The sequence below is a fragment of the Panthera tigris genome, chromosome B4 (assembly GCF_018350195.1).
Source record: "Panthera tigris isolate Pti1 chromosome B4, P.tigris_Pti1_mat1.1, whole genome shotgun sequence".
NCBI lineage: Eukaryota > Metazoa > Chordata > Mammalia > Carnivora > Felidae > Panthera > Panthera tigris.
In genome coordinates, this window is record NC_056666.1 from 44,823,298 (window position 1) to 44,841,344 (window position 18,047).

General features: G+C 38.8%; 1 protein-coding gene across 1 annotated transcript; it reads right to left on the reverse strand.

Moving 5' to 3' along the window:
* Positions 1-12,085: 12,085 nt before the first annotated feature.
* LOC102970575 (taste receptor type 2 member 20-like) lies at positions 12,086-12,985 on the reverse strand. Its single transcript, XM_015534936.2, has one exon. It carries the CDS (start codon positions 12,983-12,985, stop codon positions 12,086-12,088), a length of 900 nt encoding a protein of 299 aa, XP_015390422.2.
* Between the last annotated feature and the right edge of the window lie 5,062 nt (positions 12,986-18,047).

Here is an 18,047-nt window from a genome sequence, read left to right on the forward strand (position 1 = left end):
GAGATCGTGACCTGAGCCAAAGTTGGACACTTAACAGACTGAGCCAACCAGGTGCCCCCCCCCATTATTTTCTTAAACAGCAGCATTTTGTGTATATGCATTCTGTTTTGTATTTTATACAGTCAACTTGGTAATGAACTTTTTAAAAAATTAATTGGTGTATTGCATCAAGCGTGCAACTTAAGGCTACGTGAAAAAGGGTTATTTGCTCAGTGCGTGCAGATATTTGTGACATGGTTAAATTTTAAATGTGGTGGTGCTTCTGGCTCTCTTGGACTCACGTCAGCCCTAGAGAAAGGATCCTCTGTTTTTCTCCATTTCATGTTCCTGGTTTGATTTTTTGCTACCACTGTGCTGTTCTAAAAATACTATTACGCAGCTCATTTCATTTTGTCATTGTCTCCCAAACGAAAGAACTCTCTGTAAATATTTTTGGAAATGTTAAAAAAAAGTAAATAAATACATAAAGGGCGCTTCTCAAGCAGAAGGAATCTGACTCCAGACAAAAAGTCAGAGATAGGGAATCAAGCCTTACCATCTGCTGTTTTTTTCCATCCATGAGTTAAATAAGTCATTCCACCTTTATAGCTGTAGGTGCCTCGTGCTTTCAACTTTTTAAAAGTTAAATTTTGACTCATCACAGCCAGTGGGTGCCCAAGTGGACTCACGGGCTACAGCCAGTGAGCTATACCACGTGACCCAAGGAAAGTCTGCTTTGGGCTCTTCAAGCCCAGGCGTGTCTTGTCCAGGCCCTAATTCCCGAGTGGCAATAGAATTGGATTTCCAACACCTCTATATTTCTCTTTTCTTCCTGAATCTGTGTTCTTATTTACGATTCTGAATGTTGGCCGAATTTGGTTCTGGTTCCAATTTGTGCTCTGCCAATATGTTACTCCTTATTTGTGGCAGCCATGGTGTGCAGATCCTGCCATGGCCCCCATGATTCCTCTTCCCTGTTCGCATCCTGCATAATCCCCTCCTTTTGAGTGTGGCTTTAAGTGTGTGATTTATTTCTAGCTTACAGAATACGGCAAGCATAAAGACATGTTGTGGATACTTAAGATTCCCAGATCAACTGATTTTGAGTTGATTGAAAAGGACTCTATCCTTTATGGGCCTGGTGTCATCAGATTAAGCTTCAAAAGACTATCTGGGCCTCCCTTGAGTGAGACGCTCTTGCTGGCCTCTAAGAAGTAAGCAGCCGTGTGATGAAGTGCTTACAGAAAGGGCCACAAGAAAAAGGTATTCTGCCAACAACATGAATGGACTTGGAAGTGGATTCTTCTCCAGTCAAGCCTGGAGATAAGGACACAGTATCGTCAAAATGTTGATTTCACCTTGGTGAGATCTTGAAGCGGAGAACACAGCTACGCTTTGCCCAGACTCCTGACCCCAAAACACTGTGACATAATAAATGTGTGTACATGTGGTTTTTTAAATCCAGGCCACTAAGTTTCCGGTCATCTGTTGCACAGAACTAACAAGTGAGTACAGTGACAGTGATTCAGAATTTGGTGTGTTGGTCTATTTGATACAGAAGATCTTTCTTCTCTCGGGTGAGACATGTTCCATAGTTTGGTTTGCTAGGTTTTTTGTTTTTTTTTTAATCTATCTGTTTTGTCTGTTTATGCAAGAATGTATCTTGCATAAAGGAGAGGAGAATGTCTGTATTAGTGAATTTGAAATCTGTGCTAGTGAACTTGTGTCTTCTGTATCTATTCTGTCCTGGGGCTGATGTTGTACCAAGAAACAAGCCCTCTGTCTCTGTTTGCAATTGACACAAGCCTCTGCTTGTTCGTATGGGTATGAAATGTTTACCTACCTCTAGGAATGTTAATAAAATAGATTATAAAGTCTCTTATATGAAGTGGCAGGGGAAGATAGAGATGCCCTTTGGAGCCTTAAAAAGGCCCCTATAAGAGGAAATAGTGTAAGCCCTGAGAAACAATTCTGGGCCTGCCACTGGGCCTTAGTACAGAGTGAATGCTTAACCATGAGCAACCAAGTTACCATGTGACCTGAGCTTCCCCTCATGAATGGGTGTTATCTGACCCACTGGGCCATAAATTTGGCCATGGACAGTGACACTCATCATATTATGGAAGTGATATATATGTGATACAGGGCCTAAGCAGGTCCCAAAGGCACAAGTAAGTTACAGGAAAAAGTGGCCAATGCCCATGGTCCCCACGCTGCTACACTCCCTCTGTCTCCCAGCTTCCACCTCTGGCCTCCTAGGGAGTTCTCTCTCATCAGGTGCCAGAGGAAGAAAGGACTTGGGCTCGGTTTACCAATGATTCTATCTGATGTGCAGGTACCACCCAAAAGTGGACACCTGTGACACTACAACCCTTTTCTTGGATATCCCTAAAGGACTGCAGTGAAAGAAATCCTCCCAGTGAAAAGATTCCAAGCAATGTATCTGATTATGTATGCCTTTGCTTGGAAGGAGAAATGGACAGATATTCAATTATATACTCATTCACGGGCTATGCCCAATGGTTTGGCTCAGTGGTCAAGGGCTTGGAATGAACATGATTAGAAAATGATAGTAATCAAAATAGAATGATATTGACATGAAAACAGACACGTAGATCAACAGAACAGAATAGCGAGCACAGAAAGGAACCCATGTATCTATGGAGAATTAACTGGGGACAATGGCACCAAGAATATACAATGTGGCAAGGAAAGTCTCTTCAACAAATGGCGTGGGAAAAACAGGATATTTACACGCAAAAGAATAAAATTAGACTCCAATCTAACACCATAGATAAAAACTAACTCAAAATGGCTTAAATATTGAACATAACTCTGAAACCATAAAACTCCTAGGGGGGAAAAAAAACTGTCGAGAATAAGCTCCTTGACAGTGGTCTTAGCAAAATGATTTTTTGGATTTGAGACCAAACAAAGGCAACAGAGACAAAAAGAAACAAGTGAGACTATCTAAAACTAAAACTCTTCTGCACAGCAGAGGAGTCCATCAACAAATGAAAAGACAACCTATGAAATGAGAGAAGTCACAGATCTGATGAGAAGTTAATATCAAAAATATCCAAGGCACTCATACAAATCAATAATCTGCTTTTAAAATGCAAAAAGCTGTTGAATAAACCTTTTTTTTCCCCCAAAGAAGACATACAAATGGCCAACAGGTCCATTTTAACAGGTTGAAAAGGTGCTCAACATCACTAATCAATAGGGAAATTCATATCAAAACCACAATGAGATATCACCTCACACCTGTTAGAAGTGTTATCAAAATCACAAGAGGGGTGCCTGAGTGGCTCAGTTGTTAAGCATCTGACTCACTTTTGGCTCAGGTTATGATCTCACAGTTTATGAGTTCAAGCCTCACATCAGCACGGAGCCTCCTTGGGATTCTCTCTCTCCCCCTCTCTCTCTGCTTCTTCCATGTGTGTGAGCACACGAGTGCTCTCTCTCTCTCAAAATAAATAAATAAACTTAAAAAAGTGACAATACATAAGTTCTGGAAAGAATATAGAGAAAAAGGAATGCTTATATACTTGGTAGAAATGTAAACTGGTACGGCCACTATGGAAAACAGACCACTGTAAAACAGAATGGAGTTTCCTCAAGAAATTAAAAATAGGGGCGCCTGGGTGGCTCAGTTGGTTAGGCGACCGACTTCGGCTCAGGTCATGATCTCACGATTGGTGAGTTCGAGCCCCGCGTCGGGCTCTGTGCTGACAGCTAGGAGCCTGGAGGCTGCTTCAGATTCTGTGTCTCCCCCTCTCTCTACCCCTCCCCTGTGCATGCTCTGTGTCTCTCTGTCTCTCAATAATAAAAAAAAAACGTTAAAAAAAATTTTTTTAAGAAATTAAAAATGGAACTACCATAATATTCAGCATTCTCATTTCTGGGTATATATCCAAAGGAAACAAAATCCTTATATTCACTGCAATATTATTCACAATAGCCAAGGTATGGAAATAACCTAAGCATCTGTTAACACATCAGTGAATAAAGAAAATGTGGTAAGTATATGTATAATGGAATATTACTCTGCCTTTTAAAAGAAAGAAATCCTACCAATTGTCATAACATAGATGGACCTTGAGGGCATTATGCTAAGTGAAATGAGCCAGACAAAGGTAAATGATGTATGCTATCACTTCTACGAGGAATCTAAAAAGAAAACGCAAATCCTTTGAAACAGAAAGCATAAAAGTGGTTGGCAGGGCCTGGGGGTGGGGGAAATGAGGACAGGTTGCTAAAATGGTGCAAACTTTCAGATATGAGATGAACAAGTTCTGAGGATATAAAATATAGCATGTATCAACTGTAGAATTGATAATACCGTATTGTGTAATTGATTTCGCTAATAAGATAGATCCTAAACTTTTTCATCAAAGAAAAGGTAACCATATGAAATGATGAATCTATTAATTTACTTGATTGTGGGAATTCTTTTGTATATAAAAAGATCATGTTGTATACCTTGAACATATTACAATTTTATTTGTCAGCTTGATCTCAATAAAGCTGGAAACAAATTTAAATCAATCAATAAATTTTTTAAAAAGTAAAGGGTCATGAAAATATTTTCCACACATGACTTCAAAATTTCTAGGAGCCATAACTGCACTATGTTTTCTATTATTCCTCTATTTGAATGGGGCTGTTTGCTGTGCTTATCCTGTCATTTCAGCTCTCTGTGTTACATCTTTACCAGGTAAATAATTTGTCTCTTAAACTCTTTGATTACCAAATTAAGAAGAGACATAGCCAAACAGGATGTAGATTATAAGATCCTAGAATTCAAGAATAATGCTCTAACTGCAGTGAACTGCATTGGACTTTGGAGGATGGTCAGTTAGGAATGAGCCTCTTTTGTACATGGGAGGAGCCTGAATAATTTACCCAAGGTAAACCAGGGTGGCTTACCTCATTTTCCAGAAATTCTTTAACCCTCACTGTAGCTATACCCTTTGGATAGTAATTTTGCAGTATCTTCTACTATCAGTGAGGGAACCACCTTGCCCGTTGGCTTGGAGCTTGATCATGGAAAATTGCTTTGATGAATTGAGAATTAATAGATTGAGACAGTAAAGATTTGAAATGGCTCCTACACTGGGTCCAGCCCAGTCTTACTCTTGTTCAAGCACCACAAGAACATGAACAGGCTGGTGCACCGGTTCCGGGAGGAGACACTTCACGGAATCAAATTTTCCCAGCAATATCCAACCGAAACTGACAACCGAACAAACTGTACCTGGTCCCCAGATATATACAGAGTTCATTTAAAAATCATTGAAATAGCTGTTTCTTTCAATATAATTTCCTCTTTTCCTCTGGCTCTTTATGAGGTTTTCTCTGGATCTTTGGATTCTTGTGGTGTTTGTAAGTTAGATTGTTTTTGTTGTCTTGTCTGGGGTTCAGTGATTTCTTAATCAATGGATTGAAACATGTTACTCATTTTGGGGAAACTCAGCAATATTGTTTTCCACCCGTTTTCTCTCTTATATATTCCAGAACTCCAGACAGTGTTAGACTTTCTGACAGTAGCCTTCCTGTGTCTTACCCACCCACTAGCCTGGATTTTCCATTTATTTGGCCCTTTATGCTCCATACTGGGTATTATCTTCCCTTTCACTAATTCTCTATTCCACCGTGCTTAATTGGTTGTTAAATACGTGTATTGAATTTTTTGTCTTGATTATTCATTTTGTCGGTCTTACGGTTTTAGTGATAAGAAGAATTTCTTGCTCTGCTTCTAAAAGTATCTTCTATGGGGAAACTGAATAAAATACTCATAATACTACGATCTTAAAGAAAGTTTTCCTTTTCGGTAGTGTTGAGAGAAAAATGGTAACAATTCCTTCTTATCCCAAACTTTGGTCACAAAATAGATAAAATCGTGGTGTAGTCATTCTCCAAGTTGAAAGAAACTGGTAATGACTATCATGTGAGTAGCTTTCCTTGGATGACAGCTTATCTACTTCTGGGTCATCACCAGAGGCTGTCCTTATGAGGAAAGTCAAGAAGCAGAACTTGGATCTCCAAATGCCACTCAAATAAGCAAAATATAATACATAGTCACAAGGACACCATCCTCTTACAAGGCTTCATTTTTCAGTAGTCCTTTTACTTCTAATGTTAGAGATAGGTCTCTGTGCATTTACGCTGTGGTTTTCAAAGCAACTGTAAATAATTTGCTCAAGTAATACACCTAAACTAAAGAACACTCAATTTATGAAGGTATTCTGCTGAACTTCAACTTTGCCATTTACTAAGTTACCTGCAGGATCTTTAGGAAATTACTTAGACGTCATCCAACTTACGTATGTAAACATGTCAAATACAAGTCATTAAATGAGATATATAACGATGGTGGTGGTGGTGGCTAAATGGGAGAACTCTAACTGATAGGTCCTTCTTCATCCAGTTTTCCAAGTGACAAGAGTCCAGTGTGATGGGATAGTGCTACCAATATTCTCCATGGTCTTATGATACTTCTTGTATCGTTCTCAGAATTGAGACTTGCTTGAAAAAACATTTTACCTACTACTTAATCAAGAATAACTAAAAACTAAACATATTTATGGTGATTTGCTTGCTAGTTTTTCCTTTACTTCTTTCTAAAAATTATGGAAAAATGCCCTAGGAAAAAATTATGGAAAAACAAGCATGGTACTTTCCTATGGACACGTATATAGCCTCTATATAATAATACAACATACAATCTTTCCTTCATATTTTAATAGCATCATTAGCAAGCAAAATTCTACCACCTGCTTGTTTGCATGCTACTGTGATTAAATCTAGGTTCTTTTATTACAGGAGTCAAAGTAGCACTACATACATACAAACATAGCCAAACACTACACTGAATATGTATTATGCTTTACAAATTTACCTTTTCAGGACTGTCTTTTTTTGCTCTAAAAAACAGCTAAAAAACATCATAGATCCAATTCGTTCATTTTCCCTGTTGTATAGTATCCTCTTGTATCAGTATGCCATAATTTATTTACCCATTTTGTCATAATGGACATTTGTATGACCTCTCAATTTCAGCTATTAAGAAAAATAGTAATATGCATATTTTTGCATATATATATATATATATATATATATATATACATACCCTGGTGCACAAGTACCAAAGATTATGGGGCTTTGAATCGAAGTGTGATTAATATGTCTTAGGAAATGCATCTTCACTTTGATTACATAATTCCCCCCTACTGCACAAAGTGGTTGTTTCCAGTTTATAATCTTATGAATACTGAGTGAAATATCCCATTGCTTCAGACCCTTTCCAAAATTAGTGACATCAGACTAATGTTTATACCTTTATATTTATATAAACTATAATTACGCTTATATTAACATTTTATATTTTGTAATCCTTTTTCTATTCTAATTTTTAATTTATCTGAAGTTCAAAAAATTGTTATTCTTTTCCCTTCCTATGACTGTGATTACATATATCTCTTCATATTGCATTGTATATGATATACATTTGTTAATATTCCATTATAGTTTTATAACATTTCTTCCTTGTGTCTCAAAGCATCTTTTGTTACCAGCACGTGTTACTATGCAGAGATATTTCCTTTAATCAAACATTCTATCAGATCACTTTGAGAAAATAGGATTAGGTAACAGCATGGTGTAAGGGAAACTTCAGTGCTTTTTCACATCTGAAGGGACCTGATCAAAGAAATGTTGAAATTCAGAATGAACCTACTAGGTCTTTCTGTGAAGGTATTTTCTCTTAGAATACAGAAACTGCTTTCAATCTTATCTATAAAGCTAAATGTATTAGTTTTCTCAGAGAGAATTTAAGGTGCCACAGTAGTCTCAGGTCTCTGTCTCAGCTTGCTGTTTCCCTGAATCAGAATGAGCAGCCTGAGTGAAAGATAGTTGAAATCACCACGACAAACATCTTGGCCTGATTGATATCTGTGCACCTTAAGAAAGATCCAACTTGCTGTTCGAGTGGGAATAAGTAAATGATGAAGAGGAGGAAGAAGATTGTCACCATTTTCATGCCCCTTTGACAGACCTCTGCTGGAGTCCCTCAAGCCCATCAGGTTGAGCTGCAAATTCTCGGTGTCTCACCAAGAACGGAAATAAAAGGAGCAAGGAGGTCAGGGACAGGGGAAAGGGATAACTTAGGTCAAGTTAGGAAGCAGACGCCATTTAAGACAGAAAGTTGTCCTTATGTCTTAATGCAAAGTCATGTTTCCTTCATGTACTTTAAAGGTATTCATCCACAACTCACCACAACGCACCACGACTCATCCAGCATTAAGAGGTTACCAGACTACAAGAACAAAGGCTCCAGGAAAAGCACGAGACCCATTCTGTTCTCTCTCCACTTCAGCCAGATGAAAAAGAAGTGGGATGAACTTGGCTACCTTAAGGAAGCAGGAAATGCTTAGGCAGGTGGCAAACCAGGTAGCTAAGTGATCCATTAGTGCCCAAAGAATAGTAATCACTTTAGCTAGTTTACCAGTGACATATGGATGTGGAGACAACCCCCTCATAAATGACTCAAACAGTGACCCACTGTTGAGTGATTCTGGTAGCTGGTAAGGATAGCCAAGCTAGGAAGGATGAAATCAGCTGGTAAGACTTTCCCATTTGTGACCCACTCAGTGCCGTTTGCCCATCCAATGAACCCATCTCCCTGCATTCCTGAGAGGATTTCTGCTGCCCCTGTCAGAAAGGAGATCTGATTCCAACTGATATTTCCATGAAAATATTTCCGATGTGGTGCCTCACTGTCAGCTTCTAGTTAGACAGTTGCAGGTTGACATCCATTTATAGCTATTTTCATTATTATTCCAGAAAGGACAGCCAAAATTCTGCTATGTGATATAGTTTCAGAGATCTTCACAAAGGAATAGTTCACTCTATTGATACCATATCCCGGTGCTAAACCAAACAGAATAGGAAGAGATACAAAGCTTCCTAAATAACCCTCTTATTATTTATAGTCAGCTACTATCTAATTCCCAGAGTAAATGCTAATCAATGTCCACTTTTCGTTGGTACTGGCTGAAAATGCCCATTTGTGTTAATGACTACATGCAAGGTATGAAGTCAGGTTGCAAATATAAGAGAGATTATTTGCCACTAATTTCTACTTTCATCTTCCCTGAGCCATTCCTCTGAATGCAAATATTTTAGATTTTGAATAGAAATTGCTAGAAAAAAAATTTTTATATAACTCAGTCATTATTCATCACTCATTGAATAAGATCCTTCTACCAATCAAGTATGTTTGCTGATTCAATATCATTTAGAGGAATAATTTAATAAAATTATTTATAGTTCAAAGAGCACACCCAAGTTCTAGAGCAAATAACTATAAATAATTAGTGCATAATATTGTAAGAGCTAAATCGGAAGTTACAAGCAACGTGCACTGGGAATATACACGAGGAAGCTGCAAATGCTACAGTGCATGATCACTTATGGTGATATGAGGATAGAAACATTTAGCTGAACTTGAACTCTTTAGGGTGTATGAAGAAATAGAAAAACAGAACGGATATTCGAGACTGATCTAAGAGCATGTATAAATTATCCAAGCGACATAAGCAAGCTACACCATGCTTCTAAAGGAGGAAACTGTTTGTTTTACGATAACTTATTGGCTATTTCGGTTGAAATGGTACTAAGTGCCCTGCGACATGTCTTAAATTCCATGTCACCTGCTTTCTGGGCTATAGAGAGGCTATGTTTCCCAGCCTCCCTTATAGACGGTTACGGCAATGTGACCAAAAACTGAACAATGTCGTAGGAGTGAAAATCATTTACATAGGAGTGCATCATTTACAGGCCCGTCCCAACAAAATCTCCCCGTGAACAGTTCTCCATACACCTCTTTCAACCTGGCCATCAGGAATGGGGATGACTCCAAGGCGATCCCAACCACATGTTAAAGAGGGAATCCTTTTGATCAGTCTGATTCCCTGGATAACTGTATAGAGAGAGCTCCTCAAACACATCAGTACTGTGAAAAGAGCAATTTAAATCTGCATTATGTATGAGTCACTTTTATGTTTGGAGCCTATTTGTGGCAGCATTTTGTCTTCCCAGTCTAATACAGAAATTGGAACTGAAAGTGTGCAGTTTCATTTAGACGATCTGAATAGTGAAGAAACAGAACCAAGAAATCCGTGCATCCTGCAGATTTTTGTGGTGGATTTTGTTTTCATTGGTTTTCCAGCCATAGTATAGCTTTATTCACCCATTTCTTTGGTCATTCGCATATCATTTGGAGCAACTATTCTATGGGCCAGCTTTATATCCTGAGGAGTCAGCAGGAAACATCATAGACATGATCTACACATTACATTGTTCATATTTTACTGGGGCAGACAGATTATTAAAAACAAATGAATAAATCAGATATAGAAGTAATTTATTGGAGTTTTGATAACGTTAAAATTTCATAATGTAAGAATTATTACAGACCTCCTGAACAAGGTTACACATTTCTTTCTTATAACAGAATGTTATTAATAACATCTCCACACATTATTTCATCAATTTCCACAAGATTCTAATAAAACAAATATTGAAGATATTCCTGATATTTATTACACACATATAATAAATACTATTTTAGTATATACAGAAGGATAATTATGTATCATAATTTTTAAACATTTATTTAGTTTTGAGAAAGAGAGAGAGAGAAGGGGAGGGGCAGAGAGAGAGGGAGAGTCAGAATCCCAAGCAGGCTCCACACTGTCAGCGCAGGGTCTGATGCAGGGCTCAAATAACGAAACGATGAGATCATGACCTGAACCGAAACCGAGAGTCAGATGCTTAACTAACTGAGCCACCCAGGTACCCCCATATTATTTTTTTTACTATTCTTATAATGAACATATTTTTAAGACAAGGAACAGCCGAGTCTTGTTATTTGAAGCTTAAGAGAAACTTTTAGGTGGCAAGATGGAAAAAATAATTGGCAGTTCAGAGATTCAAAGACGAAAACTGAACAATTTGAGATCAGACCTCAACTTCCAAAAAGGTCTTCTTAATTCACAAACCGTAAGAAATGACTTTCCTAGTGGCATATCGGAACATAGAAGCGTTGAAAGCAAGTCACGATCATTTTTTTCTTTCTCATCCCTACTGCAGAACTTGATTTTTTCTCTGAGATGTTACCTACTTGTATTAATCTAATATTCTTTAGCTTTGTCTCTTATACACATATGTGAAATTTATTCTAAATATAAGTGTCACTCTTGAATTTTATTGTGTGCATCTTTTTCTAATAAAGCTCTGATGGCTCTCTATTAACCATGACAAATTTATGATGGAATAATACCTACCCCAAACACTCATCCTCACTCTGTGATTTACAATCCAATATCATTACCATCCAAAAGACCGAAGATCCAAACAATAGAATCTAAACACACTGTGGTACATATGCATGGATCTAATTACAATGGAAAAGAGCAATTATTTCCTGAGATTAAGTTGTCATTCTTAACAATGCATAAATATAGATTATAAACTCTTAAACCAGAAAATAATAACATAGAATATGTATATGAAATACACATTGCTTCATAATCCTGAGGAATTTCTTACAATATTTCGTATAATTAGATTGCTTACCTGAAAAAATCAGCTAATGAAATGATAATCATATAATTTTTCTTATATTTTTCACAAACACATCTGCATATACTTTTGTGATATGCTTAAATAAAAGGCTTTCTAAGGTAAACCTTTGGAAATTACTCCATGATATACTCATTAGAAAAAGAGGTAAGAAGTATACTTTTTCTTAATGTTTACTTATTTTGAGAGAGACAGAGACAGAGCATGAGCAAGGGAGGGTCAGAGAGACAGAAACACAGAATCTGAAGCAGGCTCCAGGCTCTGAGACATCAGCACAGAGCCCAACGCGGGGCTCAAACCTATGAACCGCGAGATCATGACCTGAGCCAAAATCAGAGGTCTAACCGACTGAACCACCCAGGTGCCCCCAAAAGAGGTAAGAAGTATAAAATGTTATGGGCTCCATCAACTGGTTTTCTCCTAGAAGACACACGATGCTCCTCTTTGTTTCTTTCAGTCAGCACTTCAGCTGCCACAGAAATGACAGAAAGGCCTGTCTTAGCTTCTTGTTTCCCCAAATCAGCATCAACGAGTGGATTGAAGGATATAGGATTCCAATAACCTGGCAAAGGAGGAAGCCGAACTCGTTCTGCAGCCAGTTAGAACTCCAAATTGTGATCGTCAGAGTAAAGAAGTAACCGGCAAAGAACAAGAGAAAGGAGACCACAGTCTGCATGGCTCTTATGTGGACCTTGGTGCTGGGATCTTGGGATCCCTTATCACAGAGCTGCATCCTCTTGAGATGTTTCCAGAGGGAAAAGATCAACAGCACAAAAGACATCAGGGACATACCAAAGGGTATGAAGTTTGCTAGTGTGAATATAGTCCTATTTGAGAGCTGTAAAATGTCCCTCAATTTGGTCTTCCTAGTGCCGTTTCCTTCATATACCTCAGTCTGCACTTTCTCATGTACGCTCACCACCACAACATGAAAAACCAAAAAGAACAAGGACCCCAACAGAATCACAAGAACTATGCTTTTAACTCTCCACTTGAGGCGAAGGAAAATACAGCTGGAGAAGTTGGCTATTTTGAACAAATAAAATATGCTGAGGCTAGTAGCCAGCCAGATGCTAAAATGATTGCTTACTGTCCAGGCAATTTGAAAAATAATTCTTACTCCTAAGCTATAGAAATCTGGATTGAACAAAGTTGCATACCAATTTATTATCATTACCCAGAGCAAACCAATTCTGGAGACAGCCAGAGCAGCGAGAATGTGATCAACCGAGGAGATCTTTTGTCTCTTGGTCCAGTCAATGAAGTTCACCAGTGCTATGAAGCCATTGGCAAAATTTCCTAGGAGAAATTCTATTATTACCATGATGGAAAAAATGCTCGGTAGTGCGGTTACCATGTCCAGAAAGGAAAACAAACAAAAAATCTAAGTCTAATGTCTGATGTCACTGGTTGTGCACCTGATCTCTAAGTGTGCAGTAAAGTTCTCGTTTCTTTTAAATTCTGTGACCAATGTCAAGCAGGAAAGCACCAGGGTAGGCCAGTAGATGAGCTCAGTGCTGTCCTGATGAAAACCCTTGTTATTCCCAAATGGCTAAAGTGACTCCCACTCGTACACTGTGTGTCCTTGCCATGGTTGGATTATTTCATAACTGGTGTTGAGGTGAAAGCTGGGTTCACATTTGTTAACATGCAAATAAGGACATATTATTTGCAACTTTTTCCTTGTTTAACTTTTCCATAATTTGTGTTCACCAACTGTAGTTGTTAGATAGTAAAATTTAAAACTCCAATATGTAGAACAAACAGTGAATGTCCACAAGCTATTTCATGGAGCTGGGTCATAGCTACGGTCTACAGTGCTATGGACTTATTATTACTTTTTTAATGCCAGATGTACATAGGAAGAATTCAAGCTTTTCCTATCAAAAGCATCCGGAAAAGACAGACAATTCTCTCCAAAAGCTGGTTGCTGATAATTAATACTTATATATAACTGTATTTATTTAGAAGCTCGTGAACACACACACACACACACACACACACACACACACATAAATACATATGCATCTCATGGATGGAATTACTGTTCTATAATTTCCAAAATGTAAAGTCAGTGTCCAGAGATCATCCTGGTTCAAATCCCCCCTGTAGGCTTTTTCAACCCCTTATTAATAGCTATCAAATATATCTTTCATGCTTAGGTCTTTGAGAAAGTCTCTCTTTTGAGTCTATTTAATATGTATTAATATTTAGTTAAAACATTCAAAGATTTTGTAAATGGTTTTGGGCATTTCAAAAGAACGCATGTTTTCCATTGCCAGTTCCAGATTTTTTTTTCATATGTGAATAGTCATTTTTATTTTGTTTCATTTGTCGTAACTTCTTTTTTAAGATTAACAGATGTTAAAATCAACCTCTACCCTGGATTTCATTCAGTTTCAGTTTTTGTAGTAATTGTTTTTAATTTTTTTTTTAATGCTTATTTATTTTTGAGAGAGAGAGACAGACACCAAGTGTGAGTGAGGGAGGGACAGAGAGAGGGAGACACAGAATTGGAAGCAGGCTCCAGCCTCTGAGCTCTCAGCACAGAGCCCGACATGGGGCTCAAACCCACGAACCACCAGATCATGACCTGAGCTGAAGTCAGACACTTAACCGACTGAGCCACCCAGGTGCCCCAATAGTAGTAATTGTTTTTAGCAGAAGATCTTGAGCTGGACTGCCAGGATGAGAAACCCAGATTGCCTGCTTCATGTAAATCTGATCTTGGACACTGCTTTAAAACCACTCTCTGCCTCCGTATGATCACCAGTAAGATGTGGACAATAATGATACCCTCTCCCTGCAGTCTTTGTGAAGAGTTTATCTACTACCTGCGATCCTGCCTGTCTGGTACAGAAAGGGCAGGAAAGGTTGTTACTTAGTCCTCTGATCCCGTGTTATTTGATACTTTAAAGCTAACCTGTGATAACTTCCATTTAGGAGTAGAATGTAGCCAATTGGAAAAGGCAAGATGTCCTCCTCTAACAAGCAGGATAAGGAGAATAAATTGCCAAAATTATATTTTAAATTCATCCTAAATCTGTGCGAGAAGAGAAGACCACCCAAACTGAGATCTGGGATGCAGAGTCTTTTCAGGTGAAGAGATGATCTATATATTCAGTGAAATCCCTATCAAATCCTAGCAGGCTCTATTCCCAGAAAGTGAAAGACTATGTCTAAAATGTATATGGAAATGCAAAGTGCCCAGAATAGCTGAAAGGATTTTTTTTTAATGTTTTATTTACTTTTGAGAGAGAGAGACAGAGTATGAGCAGGGGAGGGGCAGAGAGAGAGGGAGACACAGAATCCGAAGCAGGCTCCAGGCTCTGAGCTGTCAGCACAGAGCCCAAAACAGGGCTCGAATTTATGAATCACGAGTTTATGACCTGAGCCAAAGTTGGATGCGTAACTGACTGAACCACCCAGGCGTCCCTTAGCCAAAAGGATTTTTTTAAAAAGAACAAATCTGGAGGATTTCAGTTCCTGGTATTGAAGCTTGCTATTAGCATGTATTAATCAAGATAGTGTAATACTCACATGCAGATAGACATATATATTAATGAAACACAACTGAGAGTCCGGACTAATATTGACATTCCTGGTCAATGTGTTACCAAACCCAAGTTCAGCTGCCAGTCTCTTGGAAGGCCATCACTCAGGAGGAGAGTTTTTGACGAGAAAGGAACATGGGCTTTAGTCAGAAGGCCGGCAACCTGGGGAGAAGGCAGACTCTTGTCCAAAAACCAACTCGGAGGTTTCCTGCCTGACCCAGGGGGGGTTTTAACGGGTTTAGGGTAGTTAACCAGCAAAAGGAGTGCAGTGGCCTGCAACATTTCTTGATTACGTGCAGACTTGATGATGCCCGCTCCAAATGTTATCTCAGTGCTCAGGGGTTGTGCAAGGGGGTCCGGTTCTTGTTTGTTGATGTGCAGGAGTACTCTGTTCTTTCCTCAAAGGAGGGCAAGGTCTACAGATACACAAAGGGAGGTCAGTAAAATCATCAACGTGATCTAAACGAAGAAAAGCATTTTGCTAAAACCTTGCTAAAGCTAGTCAGAAAGCTGAGGCAGCTTTAAACAGACTTGCTGGCTGCTGTGGCCTGGGAAAGTTCGGGCCCTTCACTCCTCAAGGCCAGTGGTCTGCAAATCTCAAAAAAAGTAAGTGAGTTCTTTTACAGATCAAGGGCCTTAAGTCAGTAAGAAGGGTGTTAACATGGAGCAAGTTAACCCTTAAGACTGGCTGCGGGGCCGTTCCATTAATTTGCAATCAATGGGAGAAATTATCTTTCTTTAGTTTTCAACAAATGAAGTTGGGACAATTAGAGGCCCACACTGATAGAGATACATTTGGGCCCTGATCTTCGTATCATAACAAAATTAACTCAAAATTGATCGTAGAAGCTGAATGTAAGGGGAACCACTATAAACATTAGAAAAAAAAACATAAAAAGGTTGGTAAACTTGAATTAGGCAGACTTCTTAGACCCAACACCAAAAGCATAATTCATAAAATTAATAAAGTAGTAAATTGAATTGCATCAAAATTGAAAACTTTTGCGCCCCACGAGGTTCACACCCTGTATAATTCTCTCCCCTTAAGAGTGGGCAGGAGCTGTGACTTACTTCTAGCTTGCAGAATAAGGCAAGCAATAAGAGGTGTTGCAGATACTTAAGCTCCCAAAGCAAATGATTTTGAGTTAATTAAAAGGGAGATGATCCGGGGCGCCTGGGTGGCTCAGTCGGTTAAGCAGCCGACTTCGGCTCAGGTCATGATCTCGCGGTCCATGAGTTCAAGCCCCGCGTCGGGCTCTGGGCTGACAGCTCAGAGCCTGGAGCCTGTTTCGGATTCTGTGTCTCCCTCTCTCTGAGCCTCCCCCGTTCATGCTCTGTCTCTCTCTGTCTCAAAAATAAACAAACATTAAAAAAAAAAAAATTAAAAAAAAAAAAAAAGGGAGATGATCCATCATGGGCTTGATGCTATCAGGTAAAGCTTTAAAAGAGTGGCTGGACCTCCCCTGAGTGAGAGACCCTTGCTGGCTTTAAAGACATAAGCAGCCACGTGACAAAGTGCCTATGGAAAGGGCCACGAGGCAATGAACTCTGCCAATACCCTGAGTGCACTTGGAAGCGGATTCTCCTCCGGTCAAGCCCGTAGATGAGGTTGCAATACCATCAAAATGATTTCAAGCTGGTGAGATCCTGAAGCCAAGAACACAGCTAAGCCTCGCTCCAGAAACCTGTGACGTAAGACGTGGGGTTTTTTTGGTTTAAGCCACTAAATTGTTGGTCATCTGTTGCACAGCAATAACAAATGAATGCAGTTGACAGTGACTCGGAATTTAGTGTTTTGGTCTGTTTGATAGAGATCTCTCTTCTTTCAGGTGAGAAATGCTCCACAATTTGGTTTGCTAGTTTTTTGTTTATCCATCTGTTTGGGCAAGAATCTCTCTCTCCTCTTCTGGAAAGGAGAATGTCTGTATTAGTGAATTTTAGATCTGTACCGGTGAATTTTTGTGTTCTATATTTATTCTATCCTGGGTCCTGTTGTTATGAGTATGAAATTTCTGCCTACCTCTGGATAAATGCTCTTACAAAAGGATTACGGGTCTGAGTACTTTCCAGAGCTTAAGTAACACTTATGTTTTTTTAATTTTTTTTATGTTTATTTATTCAACAAAAACTAATTCAGGAGCATTTTATTTTACATTTATTTATTTATTTATTTTGAGAGAAACAGCACACATGCACATCCAAGTCGGGGGAGGGGCAGAAAGAGGGGGCGAGAGAACCCCAAGCAGGCTCTGTGCTGTCAGTGTGGAGCTCTTCACGGGGCTCAGTCCCACAAACTGTGAGATCATGACCTGAGCCAAGATCATGAGTCAGTCGCTTAACCCACTGAACTGCCCAGGTTCCCCCAGGAGCATTTTTCTATAGGAAACCAGGTTTATATAATCCAAATGATTGTTTCATCAGATCAGACTGACTCAATACTTTTGATTTGAAGATAGGCATATGTTTTCACCTCACTTTGTCAGTGTGGGGTATGTTTTACTTTTTATAGAGATTTAGGATTGTCATTCTAAATTCCTATAATTCTTATACTGGTTTACTGACAACATAAGCTAAGATTATGTCCACATGTTAAAATGCACACAAACAAGTAAAAGGACATGTTCAAATAAATTGAGTAGAAATTATGAAATGTTTTGTGTATCAACGGTAATTGTTTTCTATAGTATTTCAGCTTGAAAATCTTCTAAAATTCTTAGTTAAATTTTTTTTTAATTTTTTTTTTCATTTATTTATTTTTGAGAGACAGACAAAGACAGAGCATGAGCAGGGGAGGAGTGTCAGAGAGAGAGGGAGACACAGACTCTGAAGCAGGCCCCAGGCTCTGAGCTGTCAGCACAAAACCCA

Bases quoted from the DNA above. Each gene is read 5' to 3' on its own strand.
- LOC102970575 (XM_015534936.2), bottom strand. From the start codon at position 12,985: ATGGTAACCGCACTACCGAGCATTTTTTCCATCATGGTAATAATAGAA.